This window comes from Aptenodytes patagonicus, chromosome 16, assembly GCF_965638725.1.
Source record: "Aptenodytes patagonicus chromosome 16, bAptPat1.pri.cur, whole genome shotgun sequence".
Classification (NCBI taxonomy): Eukaryota; Metazoa; Chordata; class Aves; order Sphenisciformes; family Spheniscidae; genus Aptenodytes; species Aptenodytes patagonicus.
In genome coordinates, this window is record NC_134964.1 from 6,468,640 (window position 1) to 6,494,702 (window position 26,063).

At 59.2% G+C, this 26,063-nt stretch overlaps 2 protein-coding genes across 4 annotated transcripts in view; one reads left to right on the forward strand and one right to left on the reverse strand.

The window, feature by feature from the left end:
* SLC39A11 (solute carrier family 39 member 11) overlaps positions 1-10,196 on the reverse strand; it is a 97,271-nt gene extending 87,075 nt beyond the window's left edge. For both annotated transcript variants that reach the window (XM_076353785.1, XM_076353784.1), the window contains exons 1-3: positions 10,151-10,196; positions 8,881-8,994; positions 7,782-7,820 (exon numbers count right to left, since the gene is read on the reverse strand). In XM_076353785.1, coding sequence (XP_076209900.1) covers positions 7,782-7,820; positions 8,881-8,988 — 147 coding nt within the window. In that variant the 5' untranslated portion in view covers positions 8,989-8,994; positions 10,151-10,196. The remainder of the gene's footprint in view (positions 1-7,781; positions 7,821-8,880; positions 8,995-10,150) is intronic.
* Positions 10,197-17,190: 6,994 nt separating this feature from the next.
* SSTR2 (somatostatin receptor 2) lies at positions 17,191-20,163 on the forward strand. Of its 2 annotated transcripts, none has more exons than XM_076353807.1 (2): positions 17,191-17,229; positions 17,748-20,163. In XM_076353807.1, exon 2 carries the CDS (start codon positions 17,812-17,814, stop codon positions 18,925-18,927), a length of 1,116 nt encoding a protein of 371 aa, XP_076209922.1. In that variant the 5' UTR covers positions 17,191-17,229; positions 17,748-17,811; the 3' UTR covers positions 18,928-20,163. The 2 variants fall into 2 exon arrangements, with proteins under 2 accessions (XP_076209922.1, XP_076209921.1); XM_076353806.1 differs by having other exon boundaries at positions 17,205-17,229; positions 17,727-20,163.
* Positions 20,164-26,063: the final 5,900 nt, after the last annotated feature.

Consider the following 26,063-nt stretch of genomic DNA (forward strand, 5'->3'; position numbering starts at 1 on the left):
TCTGACACCGGCTGCCGCACGGCAGCACTGCCAGCACCTCCGCCGGCAGCCCACCCTCCAGCCAAGGAAATCCCTGTGCCCGGCCCCACGAGCTGCGTGGCCATTGCAACCCAGCAGAGCCATCAAAACCCGCTTCCCGACAGAACAAATCAGTGAAGGATGGAGAAGTGAGGTTTTTCCTCATTTTCACCAAGAGTGTTTTTCTTGGCTCAAAAGTCCAAACAAACGACACGAGCTCATTAGGCCAATTTTCTGTGGGATTAGCACAGCCACGACGGTCCTTCCAACGGGAACGGCAGCAGCACCGGCGCAGGAAAACCGCCCTCCCCTTGGGTGTTTTGCAGCAACCGGAGCGGGTCCATGACCCCACCGGCCACCGCACTCCTGCCAAAGCTGGAGTGAACCACATCCATCCTGCACCCAGCTCTGGGCTTCTCCACAGAGCGGGCAGGGGAGGAAGGAAACACAGCCTTGGTCTCACGCAGGAAAAGAATAAATACTGGATAATGCCTGGAGCCAAAGAGCCATCTCCGAGCTAACTGAGGGCACACCAAGGCTTTGCTACGCAGATTTAAGCCTGCTGCGGTTTAGCTGCCAAGGTCCCCGCCTCACTACCCCAGACCAAGGCAACCGCAGCACGAGGGCTTTGCAACTCCTCTGCTTCTGCACGAACCAACGCTTGGGCCACTCCTGTCCCAGCGTCCGAGCCAGAGCACCCAGGTTAGGAGGAGAACAAGCTCCCATACCAAACAGCAACACACCGGCTCCCAGCACAGACCAGCGCTGCCGAAGCCTTACCGTGGTGTTTCACCAACACAGTTTGCACCAGGCAAAAAGACCTTCCAAGTAGCAGAGTGCTTTTTTTTCCTTGCTTGCTGCTTAGCAGGGAGGGAGAAGGAACAACTACCCAAAAGACCATATTAAAACAGAACTTGGGATTTCTGGGGATCTCCAACCCAAAGCAGGGCAGACTTCAGGGTTGGTTGGTCAGGGTGTTACCCAGCGTAGAGAACAGAAAGCCACGCAAGGCACCAGTTTCACAAGCTTATATTAAAGAACATAATATTAACATGCATTTTATCACCTTATCTCTTCCTTTCCTCTGCTGCCCGACGTACTGGGCTGGGTTAATTAAAAAGTCATCAGCCCAGCGCAACGCCCTCAGCAGCAGCCTTGGCCCCGGTTTCTCTCCCTGCAGGCGTTCAGCTCCGCGGGAGCTCAGCTGTGACCAGCTCTGGGGACCGGTCCCATCACACACCGGGAGGAAGCAAGTCAGCGAGACCAGCACGGATGGGCTTAAAAATCGCAGTGGAGATCTGCATGAGGCTTTGGGAAACGGTCTGTACCAGCAAGGGCAGAGAAGCGGTGGCACCCACTGCCCTGCCATGGGTGGGCAGGGTCCGCCTTGCCGCAGGGTGGACAAGGCGATGCTCCGAGCTCTCTCCCAGCCCTGCCTGCGAGCAGGGAAGCATATCAAAGGGGAGCTTTCAATGGAGAAAGGGGTACGGGACCGGGATCCAGCGAGAACAAGCAAAGCAAGCCCGGAGACAGCAGCAGGAGGGATGCTGCAAGGAAAGGTGACCCCACCTCTCCATCCAGCAACACACACACACCCCCCCGAGCACCCTGTGAAGCCTCATTTGCAGGATGCTCAGAAGAGATGCTGCTCAGCTTGCTCTCATGGCATGAGCATTCGCCCGCGGAAGAGAAGTGCGTAACAAACTATTACATTTTAAATAATTTTAAACGAAGGAACGAGATGCCTATTGCTGTAGACACCAGTCCCTGAGGGATTGTGTAAATCTCAGCTCGCTATGAGTAAGAAGAAAGCAGGCTGTCATGTCAGGCTTAACCACGGCTGTCAAACTTCATATTTCAAATGCCACCTCCTTTAAAAAACAACCACACACCCCAACATGGAAACACAAGCAACAGGGAAAGGCTTTGCAGAATTATATTGTCATCTTATGTTAAGATATCATTTCCCCATGGAAAACAGAGGCCTGACACTGCTCAGCCTCCAGATCCCGTCACCACCAAAGTCAGCAACGGAGCTCCCACCGGCTTCGCTGTACAGAGGCTCCGGGGGAAGATGATGACAGAGCTTTAAGCCACCCCAGCCTCACCAGCTGAAGGAGCAAACTGCTGGGCTGTACCAACCACCTTCACTTGCTTGGGAAGGAAAAGCGATTTATTCCTACACCCTTTCATGCAGAGAAACCCCTTGAGCCCACTTGGTGGGGGAGCTGGAAGTCATTGCCCTGCAGCAGCCAGCAGAAGTGACAATGTCCCCGTGCCTCCCCTCAGCCCATCTCTGAGCTCAGATGTGGGTTTAGGGACACGGGCTTGCCTGGGAGCAGCCAAGGTCCTGCTCAAGGGTGCTAGCTCCTGCCCACCCTGTTCAGCGTCAGACCTGGCACTTACCCCTCTGGTTCAGCAGAGCATTCATCAGATGATGCTCATGAACTAACAAAAGGGTGAGGATTTCTGCCAGCAACCTGATTTAAGCAACAAAAAAAAAAAGTCCACACTCTATTTCAAATCTTTGTAATTGTCCAGCCAGGGACAGGAACCCAAACCCTACCAATGTCACCGGGCAGGCTGGTGTCAAAGGCAGGAATGAAAGAGAAAAAGCCTGCCTGGGCTCTCCTCAGATCAATAAAACATGAAGCCACTTCGACAGAGGGTACGATTTTCTGCACAAAGCCTTCCCCTCGCACCAGCCCCGCTCCGCTCAGCCAAGGTGGGGAGCAGGGACCCACAGCGTGCTGGCTCGCTGGCACCGGGACACACACCTCCTGCCAAACCGGATTTGGACATTTTCGCAAAGAGGCTTCGTGCTCCAGAGCCAAGATGGAACAACGCCGTAAATCCACCAGCTCTTGGGAAAACAAGCTGTGGTTGATGGGGGGAGGAGAAAGCACGCAGAAGGCAGCTGCGTATCTAAAGCATCCCCAGGTTGCAGGGAGCCCAAACCCTTCCCTGGGATACATCAGCATAACCGGAGACAAAACCCAGGCTCAAAACCCGACTGCCTCGTGCCACGGGAAATGACCGAATCCAGGCCTGTGTCCTCATGCTGATGGAAAACCCTCGAAACATGCCAGGCAGCAGGATTTATAGCCACACCATGCCCCAACACCTCTCCCAGGGCTTGATGGGTCTCCATCGCTGACCCCTGGGCACCAGCATCTCTTTCCAAGCAGGGACTCAATGCAGGTGCCCTCCCAAATGCTGGGGTGCCAACACTCCCCCCCACCCGGACCACGGAGCCAGCACCGCCCCAGCTCAGCCCATGCAGCTTCAGAGCCGCACAGGAGCTTTTATTCTGTAAATACAGAATAAACAGGACAATGATCTTCGTCCCCAACCACAGCCGGCCCTGCTGGACCCCAGGGCGAGGGGGAGAGTCCCTGCACATCTAAGTCTGGTATCACACCGCTGTGTTAAGATTAAAGCCCTCTCGCCTTGTCTGCTGCAAGCGGCAACGTCTCATCGCACTCCTGCGGGATCGTCGAGATGAGAACAGCAGCTTCAAGGGAAACAGCCACATTAACGGCGTGCAGATCAGAAAGCCCAAGCCGCTTACAAGCAAAGGAGATCCCCTTGGCAGGACAGGAAAGAAAAGTGGAAGGTGAGAGACTGGCAGGACACTTTCCCTGCCAAACCTTTTAGCTTGACTTCATTAAGGCTCCAACAAAGAGAACCAGCCTCAGTAGACCCGTGTAAATTACTGATGCTGTTTTAAGCAGTACTGAAAGGGAATATTCAATACCAGACATGCCTGGTGCAGTTTAAGGAGCGTGTCTTTATCATTTTCTGCTTCACCTGGGACAGAAGAAGAAATCAAACTACGACCCAGTAAGAGGAATAGCCATGCGAGGCTGCAGGGAAGGAGCACTGCAAGTGTTTATGTAGTGTTTATGACATCTGAGAGCACAGCACCTCCAGGATAACACAGAGACAACAGAGAACATTGGAAAAAAGGTCTTATTTAAGAATATGAAGATTTAAGAGAAAAGGCAGAATTCCACATCAGATGCCCAAGCAAGCGAAGCCTTGTCTCCATGGAAACACATCACCTCAGAGGCTTTCGCATACAAAACCCTCTATTATCCACGATTTCCAGAAAGGGAACTGAGGCAGAGAGAAGCTAAACACTCAGACACCCGAGCAGAGGTACCGGGCTGGAAGAAGCTGAGCTCCACCACGTCGCAGCAACCAGCCGCATGGGTCCCCTTTGCCTGAGACAACACTTGTGCCATCAGACGTGGTCAGCTTGAGCCGTGCCAAAAGGGGATTTTGCTTTGCAGTCGGCATGTTCCCAGCACACACAGGCGGCTCTCCCGGCACACCCCAGCTCAGGGCACGGCAATTTGACCATGTGCCCAGGCTTACGCCGGCTCCCCTAGATCAGATGGCGCATCTGCAGCGAAGGCAGTGGCGAGCTGCGGCTTTCTGGATCCCAGACTAACACTCTGCATCCCGGACCATCCTCCTCGAGGTCACCTGGTCATCTGTGTCCCATGTCCTCCTCCTGGCTCAGCAGCGGTAGAGAAGTTTTTAATTAAATCTGGTTTTATTTTGCTTTGCAAGCTCCCAGAAGACAAGCAGGCAAATGGTTACCAACAGGAGAGAGAACCATCCGTTATACCCTGTTTCACCAGCGATCCTGGTCTCGGAGAGCACCATGCACGTTCCCTGGAACCCAGATGACTACCAGGGATCCTGAGCTAAGCACCAAAACAGCAAGGTTAGAAGCAATACCTGCCTCCGAAAGCACAGGAACTGGAGGTTTCCTGGCTCTGACAGAGCACAGGGGAAGCTTAATTAAACCCAGCAGCCCAGATTTCAGAGCAGAGATAAAGTTCTGCCTCTCTCTACCCCAGTGCTCAGAGAAACAGCCTGTACGTATCTGCAAGAGATCTACATCAAAGACACGGTGTTTTAAACAGAAATCCCTCAGAGCAAGAGAAGTAGTCCATGATCAGAGCAACGCCACTGTCTGATGAAACACTTTTTACAGGGAGGAAAAGAGAGAAAACAGTACAAATAGGTTTCAAAACTGGCTGCTCCGCATCCTGCTTTTTCCCCTGTAGAAAGCCAGCCTGCTAAAACACAGAGAGCCCGCGCTGCTCCCGAGGTTCCCCCGACACCAGTTTTGCAGCACAAAGCCTGGATGAGGCAGGAACGGCCCCTCATCCCAGACAGCCAGGAGGATTTCACAGCCCATCTGGGTTCCCTCTCCATTGCTTCGCCCTCGGATACAGCCAGCCTCAGGCTTGCAGCCTGCTTAGCTCCAGCATCACGTCCCACCTCCACCATCCCACTTCCACCTGCGCACAGGGAGCCGCGCGTCGGCCACGGTCCCTCCTGCCAAAGGGCTGTCCTGAAGGGCTGGGTCAGGAGGTGGTTTCTCCTCCAGCTTCTCCATGGACTCTCTGCAAAGCCACCAAGCACACACATCACTAGCACCTTCCCTGTCTGCAGAGGGAGGAAAACACATCTCATATTAAACCCTTTCGGGTAAGGATGAGATAGAGACACGGCCAGTCACACTGCCAGTCAAGCGATTACAACACTGCCCGGCTGGGAAAAGAAAGACTCTGCTAAAAAACTCAGGAGGATTCTGTTGCCTGGGGGGTAACATCCAGCAAACCCCCTCCTCAGCCCCGGGCAGCTGCACAGGGGAAGCATCAAGGCGCGGGGTCGAGCGCAGCCCTCGCAGGGGGATACACCAGCCCCTTGTCAGACACAGGGCAGAGAGCTACGGGCACATCTGGAGCAAACCGAGCAAAAAGGAAAATAAAAGTTCCAACCTCTGGTGCTTTTGCCACATCACTGCCACCCAAAGACTCGACCACCAAGCAAGGACCTGCTCCCAGCGAGCCCAGCGGCCCTAGAAGCAATGGTGGCACAAGCACCTGTGGATCTCCGACACCTTCCTCCGAAAGAGCTGGTCCTGGCCACGCAGCATCAGGGCAGGGCTGCAGTGACCCTGGGTGACACAGACAGCTCACCCCAACCAGCACCAGCTTCGACAGCTCAGGCCTATAAATGCAACCTAGAAACCTTCACAAATTGCAGCTCGTGGGTGGTTTATGTGGCAGCACCTTCTGCCAACGGGACCTGCCACCACGGGTTTCCTCGCTGACATTCCCCTCCAGACACTGCAGCAACCCCAGAAAAAATTCCCCCTTCCTACTCCAAGCACAGCAAATTGAAAAAAGCTGGGGGAAAAGCAAATGTTTGCAGGACTTCTCCTTCACCAGCCAAGCCACACCTCTGCCACGCAGGGATGACTCAGTGCTCCAGGCAGGATGACATGGTGGCCATGGCAAGGACAGCATCATGCCGTGCCGGGGCAGCACCCGAGCCAGCCCTCGGCCGGGGCAAACACCCCGCCATGCCCCGGTACCTCCTCAGCTGCAGGACAGTCGCACCAGCTGCTTCGGGAGACAGCGATGCCACAGCGAGGGGGACAGCCCAGCCCACGCTGTCCCCAGCAGCATCTCCCCAAAACCACAGAAGTGGCTCCAACTTGGCTTGCAGGGACAAGGGTGTGTCTCCCAGAGAAAAACAGCTCAGAAATCAAACCACAGAGGAAAGCTCCAGAATGGGCAACTCCTAACACAAGTGATTCATTTATAAATGACGGCCCGAGAATCCGCTACAACAGACGGGTTGGATTATTCACATCATTAGCAAGTCGCAGGCACGTTCCAGGAAAGCTTGCTAGGGAGCAAACCCAGCTTTGTAGCATTTCACGTCACCCACCACGGCAGGCCCTTGCTCGGTGCAGCCGGGTTCGCTTCAGGCTCCAGGAACAGCAGAAGACCTGTGATCTCCACAGCTGCAAACAGTCACATTTCGCCTTGATCGGCGGCGGCGCAGTGTCTGGGGGTGCACAGGGAGGAAGGAACCGCACTCCATGTGCAGCCTCAGCACTACATTACTACATGCTGCAGGACAGACCACCCGCGCTGCCGGGCTCGTGGTTCACCCCAAAACCCGGCAGCATCGCCCACGCTCCAGGTGCCAGCTACACAGCCGGGACACAGCGAGCAGAACCTGGCAGATCCCTGTGCCCTGGCGCACCCGCCACACGCCCTGGGAAGATGCACCTTCCACCCAGAGCACATTCCCCAGGCTCTCAGGCACACTCCAGCACCTGAAGGAAAACAAACGTGATTTAACAAGTCTGAATGAGCCTCCACCTGCTCCCCATCACCCCAGCAGCTGGGCAGCGGGAGAAGGTCTACGTTCACAAGCCCCAACACAATTTCAAGCCACACGGTTTCATGTCTTCCTTCAAGAAAGATGCAATAAGCCCCAGATTTAGTGTGCACCCTTGATTTAGAGCTGCAGTGTCTTTATTCCCCCTTCTCTCAAGGGCTTAGAGCACCCACGCTCCACAGGAGAGCGAGAAGCACAAAGCAAGCTATGCACGTTAGCCTCCAGGACACCAGCGCTCCAGGAGGAATGATTCAGAAGCCCAAGGAAATGAGAAGAGTTTAACTCAAGAGAGCCAAATCCAGCGTGGGCAGCTCGACGTCCTCATGACCCTCCTCATGCCACCTCCCCCCTCACCAAAGAGGCACCGAGACATGACAAGACGTGACCAGCGCTGCACCATGCTCTTCCCTGCCCCACCTGCACCTCAGGCAATTATCCAGGAAACACTAACACGAGCAGGCAACCAAACGAAGCGTGGTGGGGCTTCAGAGGTGTCGGCAGGAGAACACAGGCAGAGATGATGAGTAGAACGATGCTGTACTTACCCCCGCAGCGAAGCCTAAGCTCCCATCTAGGATCCGCCTCTGCAAAAGAAAAAAAAAGAACAAATAAACACAAAACACACCATTTACTCCTGGCAGCAGCAGTGGAGTGCAACCACGCCACAAACCACGCAAAGGGGGGGAAAGCCAGCTGCACCGCTGCCACGCTGAGATAACTTTCTTCTCCCCATCTCTGCAACCCAAGTCATTTCTGTGCTTTGAGGCAAGAGCCGTGCTCCTCACGCAGAGGAGCCCGCCATTGTGGGGTGATGGCACCCCACCATTACCAAGAGCCTACAGCGCATCCTGGCTCCCTCAACCCACCAACGCTGCCCGGACTGGGCTTGGCCCATCCAGCGCCCACGCCAAAATGCTCTGAGGATATGGAAAGGTAAACTAGAAACTCTCCTGCCCAGTGCACACTGCCCTGCATTTCCCTCCCTGGAAGACTTTGAGTCCTCTAATAACAGGCTGCTATAAACAACGCCATTAGTCTTCCAGTAACCCAGCACGTATCCTGCCCACTGAACTCCCAGTGCACTTCTTCTTTAGCACATCGCCCTCCCCCAGAAGAAAACCAACATGCTACTGCAAAGGGAATCTCACTTTGCAACAAACTCCTGAACAAATCATCACAAGAGAGAGGCATAAATAATAAATTCATCCAGGCAATGAACGCAACAGCAAGGGAAGGCCTCTAATTTTGGAATACAAGATGACTTAATCAGCACTTTGCTTGTTCTGAGCACGGGCTGACCCGGTTCCTGCACCAGAGAAACCGGGTTACAGGAGGAGAACCTGCTGTTCCAAACACAGAGCCCTGCCTGCGGCTCTGCCCCATCTCCTGAACACCGTGAGCTGCGCTACAGCACATACCACAGCCTGAGGTCAAGAATTTGATTTCCTTCTCCTCTTCTGTGTTGACGCACAGGAGAGAAACGAGCTGGATTTTTTCTCCTCCTGCCCCAGGACCTCCCAGAGCCAATGTCAAGTCCCTCACGCTTGGGACCAGGCAGCCAAACCCACCTGCGAGCACAGCGCAGCCCTCTGCCCCGGACCCCGCTCGCCTCCCGGGGACAGGGGACACGATCCCAGCACCCACCTGCCCGCTGGAAAACACAAACACCAGCGCCGAGCCAGCCGCTGTCAGCCCCCAGGTGAGGAAGGTTCCCAGCACCGACTGGATCACCGGCCCGTGCCCCGGGATCATGCTGACCTAGGAGAGATGAGGTGCGTCAGGAAAAGCGCCTGGTGTTTAAAGACAGAGAATAATCCCCAAATTCCTCCCTGGTTAACAGGGGAGCGTGCCCCAAACCCCTCCTCACCAAAGGGGACAGAGTGAGCTTAACCATCCTCCCTGCACCGCCTCTCTAAGCGTCTCTCTTCCCCTTAACTAAGGCTTTGCAATTTAACCTGAGCTGAGAGGAGCAGGGGTGACCGAGGAGGGACGGGATGCACCACATCCCATCCAGTGCACAACCCCACGCTGATTTTGAGCTCAGCCCCCCTAGCCAGCACCAGGGCAGAGCAGCTCCAGAGAAACACAAAGAAGCGGTGCTCAAACCCCGCCGAGCGAGGGGACGCTTCGTCCCACATCCCCTGGCGGTTCCCAGGCACGTGCATCACATCCCACTTCTTGGCGGCACTTATTTGTGCCGAAAAACCAATTTTACTCGCGCCGGAGGCAAACGCCCTCGCAGCACCCGGCCCGAGACACCCCGGGACCAAGCAAAAAGGGGAACGAGTCCCAGGACGGGGCACCAAAACACGGCTCAGGGCTGCGCCCGAGGGGCTGCCGATGACCAGGGGCGGGTTATCTCAGCACGCCGTGCTCCGCACAGCGGGGAACGGCCCAGGGAGCAGCACTGCTAAGAAAATACACGTATGTGCATAAATATAGACATACAAATATATACGAATACACGTGTATGTATACATTTATATATAAATATATAAGAAATACACACACACACACACTATTGCCTTCTTCCCCCTCAAAGGCCCCCCCGGGCCCCCGGCCTTGCCTCAGGGCCGCTGCCAAACCCTGCGGGGTGGGTGCCCGGGTCAGACCCCCTCCCCCGGCTGCCCGGCCCCGACCCCCTCCCCCGGCTGCCAGGCCCAGGGAAAAGGGAGACACCACCACCCCCCCCTACAGCCCGCGCCCCCAGCACCCCGGACTGCCCCAGTCCCCAAGGGGGGGGGGACCCCAACACCCCACCGGGCCCCCCACACACACCCTACCGCGGGCACCCCGGCCCTCGTGCCGGCGCCCTGCACCCCCCAAGGCCCTACAGCCGACAAGCTGGGCCCAGGGCTCCCGCACCTCCCGGGCCCGGAGCCCCCCGGCACCCCCGGGCCCCGGCCCCGCTCACCGCCCAGCGCTCCCCGCCGCGGCCCCGCCGCCACTTCCTGGTGCCGGCACACGTGTCGCCGCCGCCGCCCCGCCCACCACCGCGGCCGCCGCCAATGGGAGCGCGCCGGGGGCGGGCCGCCCGCGGCTCTGCGTTTCGGGCGGACGAGGCGGCGGGAGAGCAGCGCGGGCGGGCGGAGCGGGCGGGCGCGGCAAGGCGCGGGGGGGGGGGGGAGCTGGCACTGCCACTGCCACCCCCGGGCACGGCACGGCACGGCCCCCCGCGGCAAGGTGACGCCCGGGTAGGGCTTCCCGCTGGGCTGCATAAAGGCAGCTCCTGGTCTTTGGATTGGGGTGCCTTGAGAGCGTCCCTTCCTGCCACCCAGCAGCTCACGAGCAGGGCCCCGCATTGGCGTGGTGAGCTGTGCCCGTGCAGCGCGATCAGCCGTGCTCATTAACAACCAGAGGCTGCACCTTAATGATCAGCACATGGCAGCCTGCTGGAAGCACCCCCCCACCCGTGACCGCTGGCATCCATCCCCAGCACAGCCTTCGGAGGGTGCATCCAGCACCACCCCGTCCTCTCCCACCCGTTGACGTCCCCTCAAAGCACCGTCACGGGGCACATGGCGGCCAAGCCTGCAGCCCCAGATGGGCACCGGGCAGAAGCAGCTCCAGCAGCGATTCTTCCCTGGCAGCTCAGCGGCGTTGGCAGGAGGGAGAGGGGCTTATGCTGACAGGCACGGGGCAGAGGGAGCCGGGCCAGCCTCGGGGCTTGCTGGTGCCTCCTGCTTGTGCCACGCCAGAGGGTGCAGGGGGTGGCAGAAGGACACATCCAGCTCTTCTGCAACATAACCTTTCTTTATTAGAGTGTTTATCTTTTAACAGCCTTTGATCAGCCTCCCCTGCCACAGCTGGGAAAGGTCAAGGCCATTCGAAACCTCCCTGATTTAGGATTTAATCAATCTCCCCCTGTAATTGCCCGCATCCTTCATTAGCTCCCATAACAAGGCAGATGCAGTGTGAAGTGCCAGCTGGGAGGGACATGGGGACAGAGCAAACAGAGCATCCCCCAGCTGCCCCGGGGTTCCCTGGCCAACCGTGACAGAGGGGCTGGCAGGGCGGGGGACAGCTGGTGAGCTGGCAGGGGCCAGCCATGGGGACACCACTGACACGGGAGCCCTGCACGCTGCCATGGTCTGGGGGCGGCTGGCAGGGATGTCCCTGCCTGGGGATGTGTGGGTAGCCCCGGGCACTAGGGACAGTTGTGATGGCAGTGAGGCTCCCGTGCAGAAGCATCAGCAAAATCAACTCACCCCCCACCCCTTCCCCGGTGTCATTTCTGCCTGCAGGGACACTTCCACGTCACCTTCCCCAGGATAACAGGGCTGTCCCTGCACCAGCCGCTCCTCCTCCCACCTGCCTGCACCGTCCTGTCTGTCCTCCGCAGCTCAGCCCTGGCGAGGGACGGGGACAGGGTCCAGTCCAGCCCCTTCCCCACGCCGGGCAGACGGGCAGCCACCCCTCCCGCTGCGCCCCAGTGCGGGCAGGCAGGCAAAGGCAGAGCCAGGGAGGGCTGGCAGCTCCTGCGTGGCCCCTGCCTGTAGCAGCAGCAGGAAGGATGAGACCGGAGGTTGCAACCATGCATTACCTGGAGTCCCTAAAATGCATTTTAAACAACAAAAGGGACACAAATTCTTGTGCAATCTCTCTCATTAAAAGCGCGTGAGACGCTGCAAGGAGCAGCACCGCAGTCCCCGCTCCAGGGAGCCCTGGGGCCGCCGGGCAGCCAGGACCCAAATCCCTTTGTTTTTTTGCAATAAAACTCCTTAGCGATGTCTGGGGTAGCTGTGGAAGGCAGAAGGTGCAGAGAGACACATCCCAGCACAGCGATGGCCTGGGGCACCGCAGGCTGAGGCAGGTTTGGAAATGCCCCAGATGTGCCTCTCGCCGGGCACGGCAAGTGGGGTCCCTCTTTTCCCACCCTGTGTCCCCTTTGCGCAGGCTGGGCTCATGGCCGGGCTCTTTCCCAACCCAAATCCGTCTGTGTCAAGCTGGGGCAGTGGACGGAGCCAGCCTGGACCTGCGTCAAGGCGGCTGCCACGCCGAGGGAACGAGGGCATCCAGAGACATCTCAGAGGACAGGGCACAGGAGCAGCACAGCACCGCAGGCAGCCCCAGGCAGGGCCAGGCAAGGGCACGCCATCTCCATCCCACGAGCTAATGGCACCTATTAGTCACAGGGCACGAAGTGACAGCTTTACGCTTCTCCGCTGGCTTTAGGCTCGCCGTGAGAGACATGATGGATGCAGTGCAAGGCTAGGGGAGCGCAGAGTCCCACCGGCACTGAGCTACAACCCGTGGCTGCTTTGAACAGGAGGGGATGTGAGTACCAGCGGATCGGTGCGTGCTGTAACTAACCCTGACATTTCAAGCTGGTGGAGGAAGCCTGGCTGCCAAATGCAGAGTACTGTTAAGTCCCGATTTAATGTGCACAACCCTCCAACAAGCCAGGCACAGCGGGGAGAGACACAGGCAGGAGCGGAGATTTCGGTCTGTGGTTGCCAAAGGCTCATTAGCGTCAGGGGTTTAGTGATAATGATTCACAGGGAATGTGTGCAGCAGCTTTCACTGCAGCCCAGCCCGGGTACCCTCGGCGGAGATCAATAAACTAATTATGGAGGCAAATAATGGCAGGGCGAGAATGGGAGAGGTGGGAGCGGGAGGAAGGAGCCGTCTGCAGGGAGGTCTGGTGGGAGCAGGAGGCAGCCCCGGGGAAGGAGCCGTATGCGGAGGGTGCGGGGCTGCCCCGGGAGAGCCTCCAACCCACCGGGGCTGCAGAGAAACCTGCATCCCGCGGGGTCTGGATGCTGCGGAACAGCGGGGACGCTACCATCTGCCCCGGACGCAGGTGAAGGCACCAGCGCCTCTCCCTCCCCATCAATCACCGCTGCAGACGCTGCCCGATTAGATCGCGTCGTCCGGCAGCAGCCAGCCTGCTTCTGCCCTGCCTCAGGGGTGTGGAGAGATGGTCCAGGCCTGTTTGTCTGGCTAAGTAGCAAAAAGCAAAGCCTTTCCCCCATCCCAGGCATCCCTGTAATTGAGCCAGGCAGCCTCCAGCCAGGCGTCAGCAGACCCACCAAAGCTGCTTGTGGCTGGGAAGGGAAAGGGCAGGGAAGGGGCAGTGCCACCCGAAGCACCCACGGGAGAGGAAACACCACAGTCACCTCTGCCTGTGCTGGCTCTGTCGCTACAGCCACAGGGGACAGTGGGGTCCCTCCGAGGGCAGCGTGCTGGGGAGGAACGGGCTTGGGCATGAGTGCCCCGTGCACGGAGGCAGAGCTGCTCGGGGCCGTGCAAAGCGGGGGATGCTCCCCGGCAGTGCCTCTGACTCACTGCTCTGCAAAGGCAATGATGAGCCCCGGGGCGCCTCGGGCTGGCACCGCACCTGCGCACTGGGAACGAGGACAGTGACGGGGCCAGCGAGGCTGCGTGGCATCACTTTGCTCCCTGCGAAGGTCCTTCCCACCCCGCCATGGGACACCGCAGCCGGGCACCCAGGGGAAAGGAGACAAGAAGAAGCTTTAACCCCCAGGGACCCGTCCCCCACCACAAACAGGGTCCAGAGCGATGACCCGGCATTTTTGCCATCAGTCATTAACAGAGGTAATGGGAGACACCAGCGGAAGGGCTGTGGGCAGGGGTACTCCTGAGGACAGCAATGGACAGGGCTGAGACAGGCAGGGCATGCGCAGAGACCCCATGGCACCCACGTGGGACCCAAAAGCGGGTGACCGGCCCCACGCACCCCCATCTCTCCCCCAGCAGCATGGGGCGGCTGCAGGCGAGTGGAGCGCAGGAGGAGCAAGCTGTGGAGCGAGCTGTGCTTGGGAGCAAATCCTTCCCCTCCTGACTGCTGGGGAACGGCAGCTGCCTCCCAGTTCCTCCAGTTCCCCTCTGCCCTCAGAGAGCCCCACCAGTCCAGCTCCCCACCCCTCCTTCGTTCCTGCAAAATGCCGGAGATCTCGCTGCCTCCCTTCCACGTATTGGGGAGAAAGGCCAGCTCACCCTACCCCTCCGTTGGCAACCAAACCCCCAGCTCCTTACAACACTCATTTCCAGGACAGGGGTCGAAAGCGCTGTTTTCCACAGGGAGTCTTGCAGAACAGCTGGGAATGGATGTCAGGAAACTTGGAAGGACTTTAAAAACCGCTTTGTGGTCACGTAATCCCCATGCCCCTCTCCCATGAGTTATATCGGCCGTCAAAGCCATGTGGGAAGAGGCCGTGCGTTTCTCCTATATCCAGCCCTGCCAGTAAATTGCTTTTCAGCAGAGTGGATGCTTCCCAGGCTAAAGGACAAAGAGGAGTTTATCTGCCAGCACCAAACCAGCTGCTGGAGTAAGACAACGTCTCTCCAAACCAGGGACCACCCAGAGGTATAGATCAGACCCTACATTAGGCTATAATGCAACCCTAAATCTAAGCAGAATACAAAAAATATCTTCAAAAGGCTCAAGCACCGCTTCCCGATTCAGCTAGGTGCTGCTGCACTTCTCGCTGGATGGATATCAGCTCAGATCAGCCCCTTAATACACACCGGCTCATCATTTCATTAATTTTGGGTTTTTTTAAATGAAGATCAGATCTGGTTTTAGCCAAACGAGCTTGCTGGCTGAATTCACACAGCTCCCTGGCCCCCTGCATCCAACAGCAGCTTCCCACGGAGGTGAAAGCGAAGGGCAGAGGGCGGCTGAAGCCCTGACGCTCTGCAGGCAGCCCCGAGCAGCCCCGCAGCTGGCGGGAGGCACCCCGGGATCCCTGCACTCGCCCTGCCCTAGCCGCCCACCGCTCCAGCCCCCCGGCACAGCGGGAAAACGATGCTCAGCACCACGCAGGGTGCTGGGAGAAACTGCTGTGAGCCCAGGCTGGGGGCTGGTCTTGGTGCCGGGGCGAGGGGGGACCATGACACGCCGACCTGCCAGGAGGAAGGCTTGCCGACCGCAGGGGCTGTGCGCCAAGGGACCCAAGGGAGGGATGTGGCAGTGTCACCGATTCAGGGGAGAAATTCAAGGAGGCAGCGCTGGAAACGTGCACAGCAAGGCTTTACACTGCCCTTCCCGCTGCCGGCGACGGCTGCTGATATGGTTTTGAGGGAAGGGCATGGTCAGGACATCCCTCCTGGGCAGAGGAACCAGCCAAGAGAGGGTAAAACAACATCTCTGCTCTGCCTGCACCTCTGCTTACTTTTCCAGCAGGCACAGCGTGGCGGTGGTCCTGGGGGCCATGTGCAGCCACCTTGCTCGGAGCAGCATCCCAGGGAGCTGCCTTCGGGGCTTGCACAGGTGACAGGCAATGGGACACCCCAACCCCAGTGGGCAGCACCCCGCAGAGACCCGATCTGCAACCGCATCAGCCAAACCGTCTTCTTCCCCATCCTCCCTCCTCATGCACTTTTACTGGGATATTAATTTCCACATCGTTTATTTCAGGAGAAGCTTTTTCCAGCCTCCTAAAGGTTTATGAGGCTGATCATGATGCTTGCTCATGCTCCAGGACCCTGTGTCTTCGGATCCAGCTTGGGAAGTGGATGGCGCAGTGCAAATGAGAACCTCCCAGCCCCTCTTGCCGCAATCAGCAGCCTCGTTCCGGGTGCTTTGTTCCAAGTCACTCTTAATTTCCTGCTTTCTATTGTCTCTTTGATAAGTGATGGGAAGGGGGGGGGAGGAGGAATAGCTATTATTTAATTGCTTTCAAGATCTCAAACAAGCCAGAGCAGAGGTTATCTCCCCCAAACCTCTCTTTTTTGGTCTTCCTTCTCCAGTCATTGTTACTGGGTAACTGCAGAGGGAGAGGCTGTGGCAGTAGCCACCCATATTGCGCAAGTCCCCAAAGACCCCAAAGCTGTGGGGGCAATCACCGCATCACCCTCCCACCTCTCCCAGGCTGTGCCAAGCCAGCAAGGACCTGCCTTGCCTTGCCTTTGGTGGCAAGGTGCAAAATCCTGGGGCCAAGGTACTCCCAGCTTCCCGAGACTTTGGGACTCTCAGATGCCTCTTGGGGGTCTCCAGCCGGGGTCACAGCGTGGAGGGACACTCATCCCTCCCCCCCGCCGGTGGCCCTGGGGGCATCAGGAGAAGCTGAGCCCTTTGCACCATCACTAGCATCAAAATGTGGAGAATCAGCTTCCGCAGCAGGAGCCAGGCAGCAGGGCCAAGGTGGTGCGAGGAAGGTGAAGGAGCCGAGGGACGTGTGGTCCTGCAGGGTCTCTTCTGCTGGAAGCCCAGTGGAGCCAGGCAGGTCCCGCCACACTCTGGGGTGGAGCGGAGTCCCTGCACCCACACTGCCTGCTGCACAGCACCTCCAGCACATGTCCCTGGGACCCCCTCTGAGCCCCTGGTTTTGGGCACCCTTTGCCGTGCACCAACAGCCTCTGCGAGCAGAAGAGGCTCCGCTCCCAGGCTCAAAGCCTGGGACCGCATGGCCGGCCGGACCTCTCGGAGCAGCACCCAGAGCCGCAGGCAGCCGAGGTGCCCTGCTTGGCTCGCCGGACGCTGGCAGGGCAGCGGGCACAGCAGGGCAGGCGGGGCGGGCACTGCAGGGGGAGCACGGCAGGACAGGCAAAGCAGGCAGGGTGGGCAGAGCAGGGCAGGGAGGGCAGGGCCGGCAGAGGAAGGCAGAGCAGGCAGGGAGGGGAGCAGGCAGAGTGGGCAGGGGAGGGCAGAGCAGGGTGGGCAGCGCGGGCAGGGGAGGGCAGAGCAGGGTGGGCAGCGCGGGCAGAGCGGGCAGGGGAGGGCAGAGCAGGGTGGGCAGCGCGGGCAGGGGAGGGCAGAGCAGGGTGGGCAGCGCGGGTAGCGCTGTCCCCGCCCCGGCCCCGCAGAGCCGCCCCGCGCGGGGCGGGGCGCAGCCGGTGCGCTGGGTCCGGCGGCGGAGCCGCGCCGGGGACGGCGGGTGCGCGGAGCCGAGCGGAGCGGTGCGGTGCGGAGCCGAGCGGAGCGGTGCGGTGCGGAGCCGAGCGGTGCGGAGCGGGGCGGGGCGGCGGGCGCTGCCGGCGCCTCCCCGCTGCCCGCCGGGCCGGGGCGCGGCGCGGCGGCGGGAGCAGGTGAGCGGCGGGGCCGCGCTCGGGGCAGCACCGCCCGGTGCCCCTCGGCGGCTGCAGCGGCGGGGAGCGGAGGGATGGGACCCGGGGGAGGCTGCTCCCCCACCCCGAGCTCATCGTCCACGGGAGCCGTTCGGGCTCGGGGTGCCCCGTCCCGGCTCGGGTCGTGGCCGGGAAGGAAGGGGCTAGCACCCCGCCGAAAGGCAAGGCAAGGGAAAAGGTTTTCCCCCTGCGCTCGGTGCTTCGGGCGTCAGTCGCACCCACCGGGGACTCACCGGTTGGATTTTGGGAATCATACGGACTCTGGTATCGCCGGAGTCAGGAGGAGCTGTGGTGTGTCCGGGGCAGACGGCTCGGCACCGCACGGACTCCGGAGGGGAGATGGGGAGGCGGTCTGGGGAGCGCTCTTCCAGGGAGCATCTCTCCCACGGACCGCGGCAGCAGGATGGGCAAATCCTCCCGAGGAATCCCTTCATTTCTATTTATTCCCTGATTTCTAGAATCTTCTCCTCTATCCCCAGAGCAAGGGAAGATGACATCTCGGCTCCTCTGAACCAGCAGCAGCGCCCAGGGACCAGCAGAGCCATGGAGCTGGAATACGAGCTGCCCAACGCCACCGCGTTCTGGTTCTCCCCGGCTTCCCCCTTTGACAACTTCTCCGTGGAGACGCCCACGAACGCGTCGCAGAATGCCACAGGCCAGCACTTTGACCTGACTAGCAATGCCATCCTCACCTTCATCTACTTCGTGGTCTGCATCATAGGGCTGTGCGGCAACACGCTGGTGATATACGTCATCCTTCGTTATGCCAAGATGAAGACCATCACCAACATCTACATCCTCAACCTGGCCATCGCAGATGAGCTGTTCATGCTCGGTCTGCCATTCCTGGCCATGCAGGTCGCCCTGGTACACTGGCCCTTTGGCAAAGCCATCTGCCGAATTGTCATGACGGTGGATGGGATCAACCAGTTCACCAGTATCTTCTGCTTGACGGTTATGAGCGTTGACCGGTACCTGGCTGTCGTCCATCCCATTAAATCTGCCAAATGGAGGCGGCCCAGGACAGCCAAAATGATCAATGTGGCCGTTTGGGGTGTCTCCCTCTTGGTGATCATGCCCATCATGATTTATGCTGGGGTGCAGCATAATCACGGCAGGAGTAGCTGCACCATCATCTGGCCGGGAGAGTCGGGTGCCTGGTACACAGGCTTCATCATCTACGCCTTCATCCTGGGCTTCCTGGTGCCTCTCACCATTATCTGCCTTTGCTACTTGTTCATCATTATCAAAGTCAAGTCCTCGGGCATCAGAGTGGGCTCCTCCAAGAGGAAAAAGTCCGAGAAGAAAGTCACCAGGATGGTCTCCATCGTGGTCGCTGTCTTCATCTTCTGCTGGCTCCCCTTCTACATCTTTAACGTCTCCTCAGTCTCCATCCTGATCGTGCCCACGCCTGTCCTCAAGGGCATGTTCGACTTTGTGGTGGTCCTCAGTTACGCCAACAGCTGTGCCAACCCCATCCTTTATGCCTTCTTGTCCGACAACTTCAAGAAGAGCTTTCAGAACGTCCTCTGCCTGGTGAAGGTCAGCGGCATGGACGAGGCGGACCGGAGCGACAGCAAGCAGGACAAATCCAGGCTCAACGAGACCACAGAAACCCAAAGGACCCTGCTCAATGGTGACCTGCAGACAAGCATCTGAGAGGACAGCGGGGTTGTCCTTCCTTCGCTCTCCTCTCCCCACTTGCTCCCAACTGGCAGTGGCATGTACGGAGTCGGGGCAGGAGAGCCAGCTTAGGGGATGGCGGTGCGCACACCGATGGGCGGCGGGGGTCCTCGGCTGGGCTCCTCCTGAGCTGCTGGCAGGTTGGCTCTCAAGTGCTGGGAAGGATACGGTTCAAGAGGAGCTGCCTCGCCAGGAAAACAAAGACAACTTGTAGCAATGCAGCACATTTAAGCACCAAAGTGCCACCGTGGGCCACAGCCATTGCTGGGGCGGCTCCGCTGGCTTCCCCGCTGTTACTCTTGGGGCTGTTTGGCTTTGGGTGCTCCGCCCTGGAACGGGTGCTCGCACGCAGACACGCGTGCGGCGGGGTGACCTCAGGAGGAGCCAAGGCCACGGGTGTGTGCCAACACGTGTGCCACCGCGGAGATGTGCTGTCTTATAGCAAAGACCTGGTGGGAGCTCCCCAGAGAGTGCGAGCACACTCCCACAATCACCCTCCCTGAGGAGACAAGGATATTTGGGGTTGCATTTTGCCCGGCTTATAAGTTACTCCATCGCCTCCCTGCTGCTGTTTGACCGCATCGTTTGCAACAGCCTCCCTGCCCGGAGGTGGCACGCCAGGACCAGGACGGAGAGGTCCGCCCCGCAGGAAGCAGCTCTGCTGCCTCAGCAGCCCCTCTGGTCCCGCCACACTCCTACCCTGCCTCCTCCGGCCCCTCCGTCTCCTGCTGCAGGAGAGCCCCTTCCCTCCTCCCGCCATGACGTCACCTGCCTGCAGGTTTTCTCCTCGGATGGAGGATTTCCCCCTTTTTCCTCCCAAGTAGCCGCTGCCCCTCCTGCCACCCGCATCTGTTCACGGTCCATCCCGGGCTGCGCCGGCAGCCGAGACCACTGCTCTCCCCCGCGAGCCGCGGCTGGGCTGGCTGAGCAGCCACAGCACGATCGCCCGGCACCAGTCCCTGGTAGGAAATTCTTGGAAGCATTTAAACAGCAGGAAAACAGCGGGGGTTTGGAGCACCCTGTCCCCCTGCGACACATCCCGCTGCCAACGGCTCCTGCACCTGGGTGAGACCTGGGCTTGTCCTGGCCCGGCCACAGCTCCGAGGATCACTGGGGCTGGGGCTACCGGCCCCACGGCACATGGTGAGCGAGCATCAACCAGCCGCCGGTGACGCCTGCCCTGCTCCTTCCAGGCAAGTCATGCTGGAAGAAGGGGTGATGGAGAGGATGGGGGATGGGAGGTGGGGAGTGCTGGGGACTTGACCCCAACCCTTGTCCAAGCCGAAGGGACCGGGCAGAGCAGGTGACAGGGCTTCCAGCACCAAGCCGTGAGAAAGAGCAGGGCAGCACGTGTCCAGCCCCCCTGTCCCTCTCCTGCACCGCAGCCCGGAACAGGGGGGACATGGGGTGCAGTCCACAGTGGGGGGGGAGAGTGGCAGGTCTGGCCTGGCGCCTGTTGCATGTGGCTGTTCAAGACCACCCTGGAGCGATCGGCTCTGCCCGTGCCCCTCCAGCTCAGCGCGCAAACCCAGGGCTCGGGAGCCCTGACCGCCTGCTCCTGCCCCAGCGAAGCCGCCCTCCTCGGCCAGCACAGCGGGAGCACAAGGGAAAGCCCAGGGGAGAGGGACAAGTGCCGTCTTCCTGCCAGAGCACCCAGAGCAGTTTCTGTGCCAGAGGCCACACTCTGTTCACAGGCTCTTGCTCCAAAGCTGAGCCATGGGAACGCAGTGGTTTAGGTGGAGAAAACAGCCCGGTCTCGTTCACCCTCCCCTTTCCCATCCCACCCTGGCGTCCCCGCACCAGCCCCATCACCGGCAGACGTGGAGCCTTCACCTCGCGCTACAAGCGATGCGGAAGGCGAGGATGAGCGTTGCCCATGCCGTGCCGCCTGCTTTGGGGTGCCGCCTTGCTCAACCACATACCCCTGCTCGATGCTCCAAAAGCATCAGCTCTAGGAGAAGTTTTCCCATGGCTCTGCCTGGCCCCTGCAGTGAATCCTTGCCTGGGGCATCACACACGTCAAGCCGTGCCACCCCAGCGCCCCTGCCAGTCCCCCAAAAAGACCTCAGCGCGGGGCTTGACGTCCGCTCCCTGGCACAGCTCTGTTGGACACTGGCTCCAGCATGGCAGCGCCGGCACCGGGGACACAGCGCAGGGCTCAGGGCCTTTCTGCGGGACAAAGCAGCGTCATCAGCATTTATTTGCTTTTAACCATTTACTGCTCCTCCGAGGAACGCGAGTCCACCTTCAAGCACACGGAGGCACCATGCGGGCTCAGCACTGAGCAGGCACCTGCCCGTCCCCTCGCTGCCTGTGCCGGGCTGTGCAGGCAGCTGCTCACCAAGCGCATCCCTGCGCCAGCTTCGTTAAGTAAAGCCGAACCCGGGCTCTGAGGCAGCGCAGGCTGCCCTGCTGATGCTGCAGGAATTAAAACGCAAGCAGCGTGTCACACTACAGTGGAATATCGGATGGTGATCGCTGGGCCTGGTGCAGCTGGAGCCCTCTGTTAGGATAAGGCTTCAGAGTCACAGCTGCAGCGATGCGTCAGCGGGGCCTTGGGTATTTCATATTTGGTAGGCAGTGAAGGAGTTACTTGTGTGGAAAGCGTGGGAGGCGGTGGGGAGGGGGGTGCGTTGAGCCCCCTGCCCGTCACAGGAGCTGACGTTCGCACCCCCCAGCACTCACCCGCAGCGGGGCCAGACCCAGCCCTGCCGGCGGCCGGCTTCGCCTCGGTCCTGTCCGTGCAAGCCCTGCCGCCAACGCTCCGACTGATGGTGGGGGGAGATGCCTGTTCCCGGCTGCACACCCACGGGAGTCTCCAGCAGGAGCCCCCAGCCAAGAACATCTCCTCTCTATGCTGGTTTAATGTTGAAAATACGGAAAGCCCAGCTTTCTAGCCCTTTGGAAGGACCCATGCCCAGCATTGCATGTGCCCAGGTCAGCTTTGTCCTGGCAAGAACCCCCAGGCAGTGACATTTTTGGCAGCCCAGCGCTGTGCAAGGGGGCTGTGATCTGAAATACCCCGTTCCCCAGCTTTGCACCCAGGGGCTCTCTTGGGCTGGAGATAACGGGGCTGCAGGTGAGGAGCGAGGGGCACGGGGGGCTGCCACCCATGTCCCAAAGGCCACCAAGGTGGGATGCTGCAGGGCAGGAGCACGAGGTGGCTCCTGGGGGCTGCCAGGGCACCTCACGGCCACCCTGCCGCAGCTCACCCCAGGGGAAGGGGCAGGAGAGCGAAACGTGCTGCCTCGGTGGAGCAAGCAGGGGAGGGAGCCGCAGCCACAGCCCAACGCTTGCAGTAAAACCAGCAAAATAAAACCTTCTGCTGGCTCATTGCTGACTAATAAACAGCAGCACCGTTGCTGCTGCGAGTAACAAAGTTTTCCTTCCCAGCCACTTGATTTTAGTGGGAACTTGACCTCATATTGGATCTGTTCTGAAAAGCCTCGCAGGGCTGCCAGTGGCATAATGAGAAATCTCTCCCGGTTATTGCAGAGTGAATAGGCTGATCCTGCAAGTGCTGGAGTGGCTCCACTGCTACTTCACACGCAGACTGTCCCCGGGCAGGTGAGATTAATTACAGCTCCCGCCTGCCCAGCTGGAGCAGCAGGAACAGATTTATCACAAATCGGAGGCAATGGGAAGCAGAGACCTGTGTGTCCTGTAGAGCTCCCGTGTATGCCAGGAACACGGATCTGGCCCCGTGCTCCTCAGAGCAGGGCTGGGGCTGGTCGCTTTGCTGCGGGGCTGCGTGCGTGACGGTGCTGCCTTGGCTGGGACTGTCACCGGCAGTGTTTGTGGCGGGTCACTCTTGCAAGAGACTGCCAGTCCCAGAACCTGCGTGGCCTCTCCAAAGCCCATGAGAAACCAACTCCCCTTCCCCACCACTGGCTTCCCCCCACGCAGACAAGGAACCCCAGCAAAGCCGAGGGGCAGCTCCGCAGCTCTCCTGAGCCCCCGTGGGATTGACCTGAGTGGAGGCATCCTTGCTGTCCCCGCTTCCTCAGCCCTCAGGGGCCGGGGGCACAAAGCCTGGCACTGTGGCTGGGCTGAGCATCACCCCGGGCACGCTTTTGATGGTGCCCACCTCAGACCAAGCCTGGCTCCTGGCACTGTGATGGCCAGTGTCCCCCCCATGGTGCTCGATAACCAAACCCTGCTCTGATGGGCAAGGGAGAGGCTGGGTTTGGACCTGGAGCCTTCCTGTTGCGTCTCTACAGCTCCTCATATCAGCACCACAGCTGCCTTGGACTTCTTTAAAATAATGATCTCCTAATGAACGGCACCGTCGAGTCTCTGGAGGGCTTCCTGACTCTCCGTCCCGACGGGAAGAGCCTTGTCTTTGATGGAGACTCCACGGAGAGGTCCCTTCCCTCCCAAACCTGCAGAGATGCAGGCGGCCTCACGGGCAGTCGTGCATCCAGCAATCCCCAGCCAGCTCCATCCCCTGCAACGAGAGCTCCCAGGCTCCGGATCCGTGCCGCTGCTTTAGAGCAGGGCTCAGCTCTCACATCTCTGGGGGTTGTTTCAGCCCTTGTGTCCTGGTTTCGGCAGGGATAGAGTTCAGCTGTGAACGAGCTGATTTCAAACCGCTCAGGGAGAGTCTCCATCCCCTCTGCCGGGGCTGCACCAGCCGCACGCCCTGCCCAAGGCTGCTCAAAGGGGAAATTGCCAGCAAGGCGCAAGCAAAAGGGCACAGCAGACCCCAAAACGGCCTTCCCGCTACTAGGTCTGAAACGAGAGCTGCCGCTTCCCGACCCAAGGACGCCTCTGCCCTTCCCTGCCAGCCTCCAACCCCCAGCCTCGCACCCGCGTCTCATGACGGATTTCAGCCCGCTCCCTGCTTGCTCCAGGGCCCAGACTGCAAAAAGCCAGGGCAGAAGGACAGCCAGGCTCCAGCTGAGATTCGGGGGAACCTGCCTCGAGCCGTGTCCTGACCAGAAGGAGACGAGGGATGCAAAGCCTGGGCGCCCCAGCCATCCCGCCCCACGCTGCACGACCAGGAGGAGGGAAGGGGTGGGTGACTGTACATATGTGTATATACTGGACATTCCAGCAAAGGGTTTTATTGTACTGACACCATAGAGACACTCTGCAGCCTCTGTTTTGCTGTGGCTGCTGGAGCAGCCCCTCCCTGTGCACGCAGGAGCAAGTCGGACCCAGCTCCTCGGGGGTTCCTTGGCCTCCCCCCCTCGCCCTCCCCGTGTGCCGTGGGGCTGGTGGCACCGTGCACAAGCCAGGAGGGACCACGGAGGCTGCTCCCGCATTGACAGGCAACTTCTGCAAGGCAAGGGAAGGCGAGCTTTAGTCTCTACTAAACGCAAGAGCCCTTCCCTACCAAGCTGGGCTGTAGTGATCCGGGGGTCGTCCCCCCCCAGCAGCACCGCACCGCGCTGCCCACCTCCTGTACATACACTCCTCTGTATCTATAGCTGCGCTCTGTATAGTGTGCGTGGGTCTGCTGTACAACACATTGACGGGAACACGCCAGAAAGTGTTTCTCTGCTTTAAGTCTTGGCTTTTCTCTGTAGCAGTTGTTTCTCGATGTCTCGGTGTGGAACTAAACCTTCCCGTGGCAAAGGCTCCCGACTGCCACGGTCTGTGCCACGGGGAGGGAGTCGTGGATGGGGGTGGGAGGGAAGTAAAAGAGTTTTCCTACAGTTTCTGACTCTGTGTGCGTGTGTCAGAGCTGGGCGGGAGCAGCGGGGTATAACCCAGGCTTGGACACCTCCCTGGGAGGAGAAAAGGTACCAACCCTGGAGTCCCACCAAGGGGTGAGTCGCACTCAGTTCCTCCCCCGAGACCAGTTCTTCCCCACATCCGTCACACTGTTGGTGAGCAGCACACCCCGTTCTTCACCCACGGGGTGGTCTCAGCTTCTGAGGGTCCACGCAGCAGGAGAGCTGCGTTTGCCCAAAACCCCCACAAGATTGCTTCCCGGTCAGCATGAACTCGGGGCACAGATGACCCACTGCATGGGGCGCAGATGAAGCACAACCACAAATAATAGGTCTTCGAGTACAAGGCGTCGCAGAAACTCAGTCTGAACAGCTGGAAGGGAAAAGCTGCTCTTCTCGGGACGGCAACACCTCCAGGCTGGTTTTGATGAGATCAGGGCACGTAAAGTGCCATCGCTGGAGGTTTAATCTACTGGAGAGACCAGCACAGGGAAGGGGTGTGCACGCACGGGTGCGTGCTTGGAGAAGAGGTACATTACCGGGGAAGCACAGGGGTGTAAAGAAATTGGCTCTGCTATAAACTGAAAATTTGGCTCTGACCAGCTGCACAGGCCAGCTTTGCCATCGACAGCTTCCACGCAAATAAACCCCTTCACTCCAAAACACCTATGATTTTTTTCTTCCCCCCCCCCCCCCCCCAATCTGCAACACAAACAGGGTTTTATGGGATTTGAATACAACCCCTACCAGCAAAGCCCCAACAGCCTCTCCCCCAAGACCACGCGCTCCCGTCACACCGGCATCTCCCGTGGAGCTGGGTGCTCTCCTGCCAGGCAGAGGCAAGCGGCCCCGTGGGCAGCCCTGCCCCTGGAGATCTGCCTCTCGCAGGGGAGCAGCAGAGAGCTGGGGCAGGATTGTCCTCTGGGAACAAGCGATTGTAAGAAAGCAATTACCACGCTTGTTGCTACACCGCGTTGTAGCTGGCTGAGTCAGTATTAGGTGCTAAACAGGTACGTTGGCTCCGGGGAGTTCTTCTGGTCAGATTTATATATAACCGTATGTACGCACACGTACGTACACAGAGAGACGGCTCTGGGTTTCCATCGGAAAACATTAAGTCTTTACACGAAGGCCAATACGAGAAAGGCAGTAATTGCCCAGGGAAGATTTTGCAAACAAAAACCAGAGCGTGTGCTGATTTCATTCTGCCTCTGCAGGCTGAAAATACACGAGATGATGGAAAGTGTAGGTATTGCAAGTCGGGAGCTACATTAAAAAAAAAAAAAAAGGGAGAAATAAAACACTATTCAGGGGGGGGCCTTTTTGTTTCCAGTGGGTGCATTCCAGCTGCGCCCCCCACAGACACACTTCACTCAGCGTGGTTTTGCCAGACCTGAGCAAGAGGAGGGCTTTTCTTTTTTATTAAAACCACAC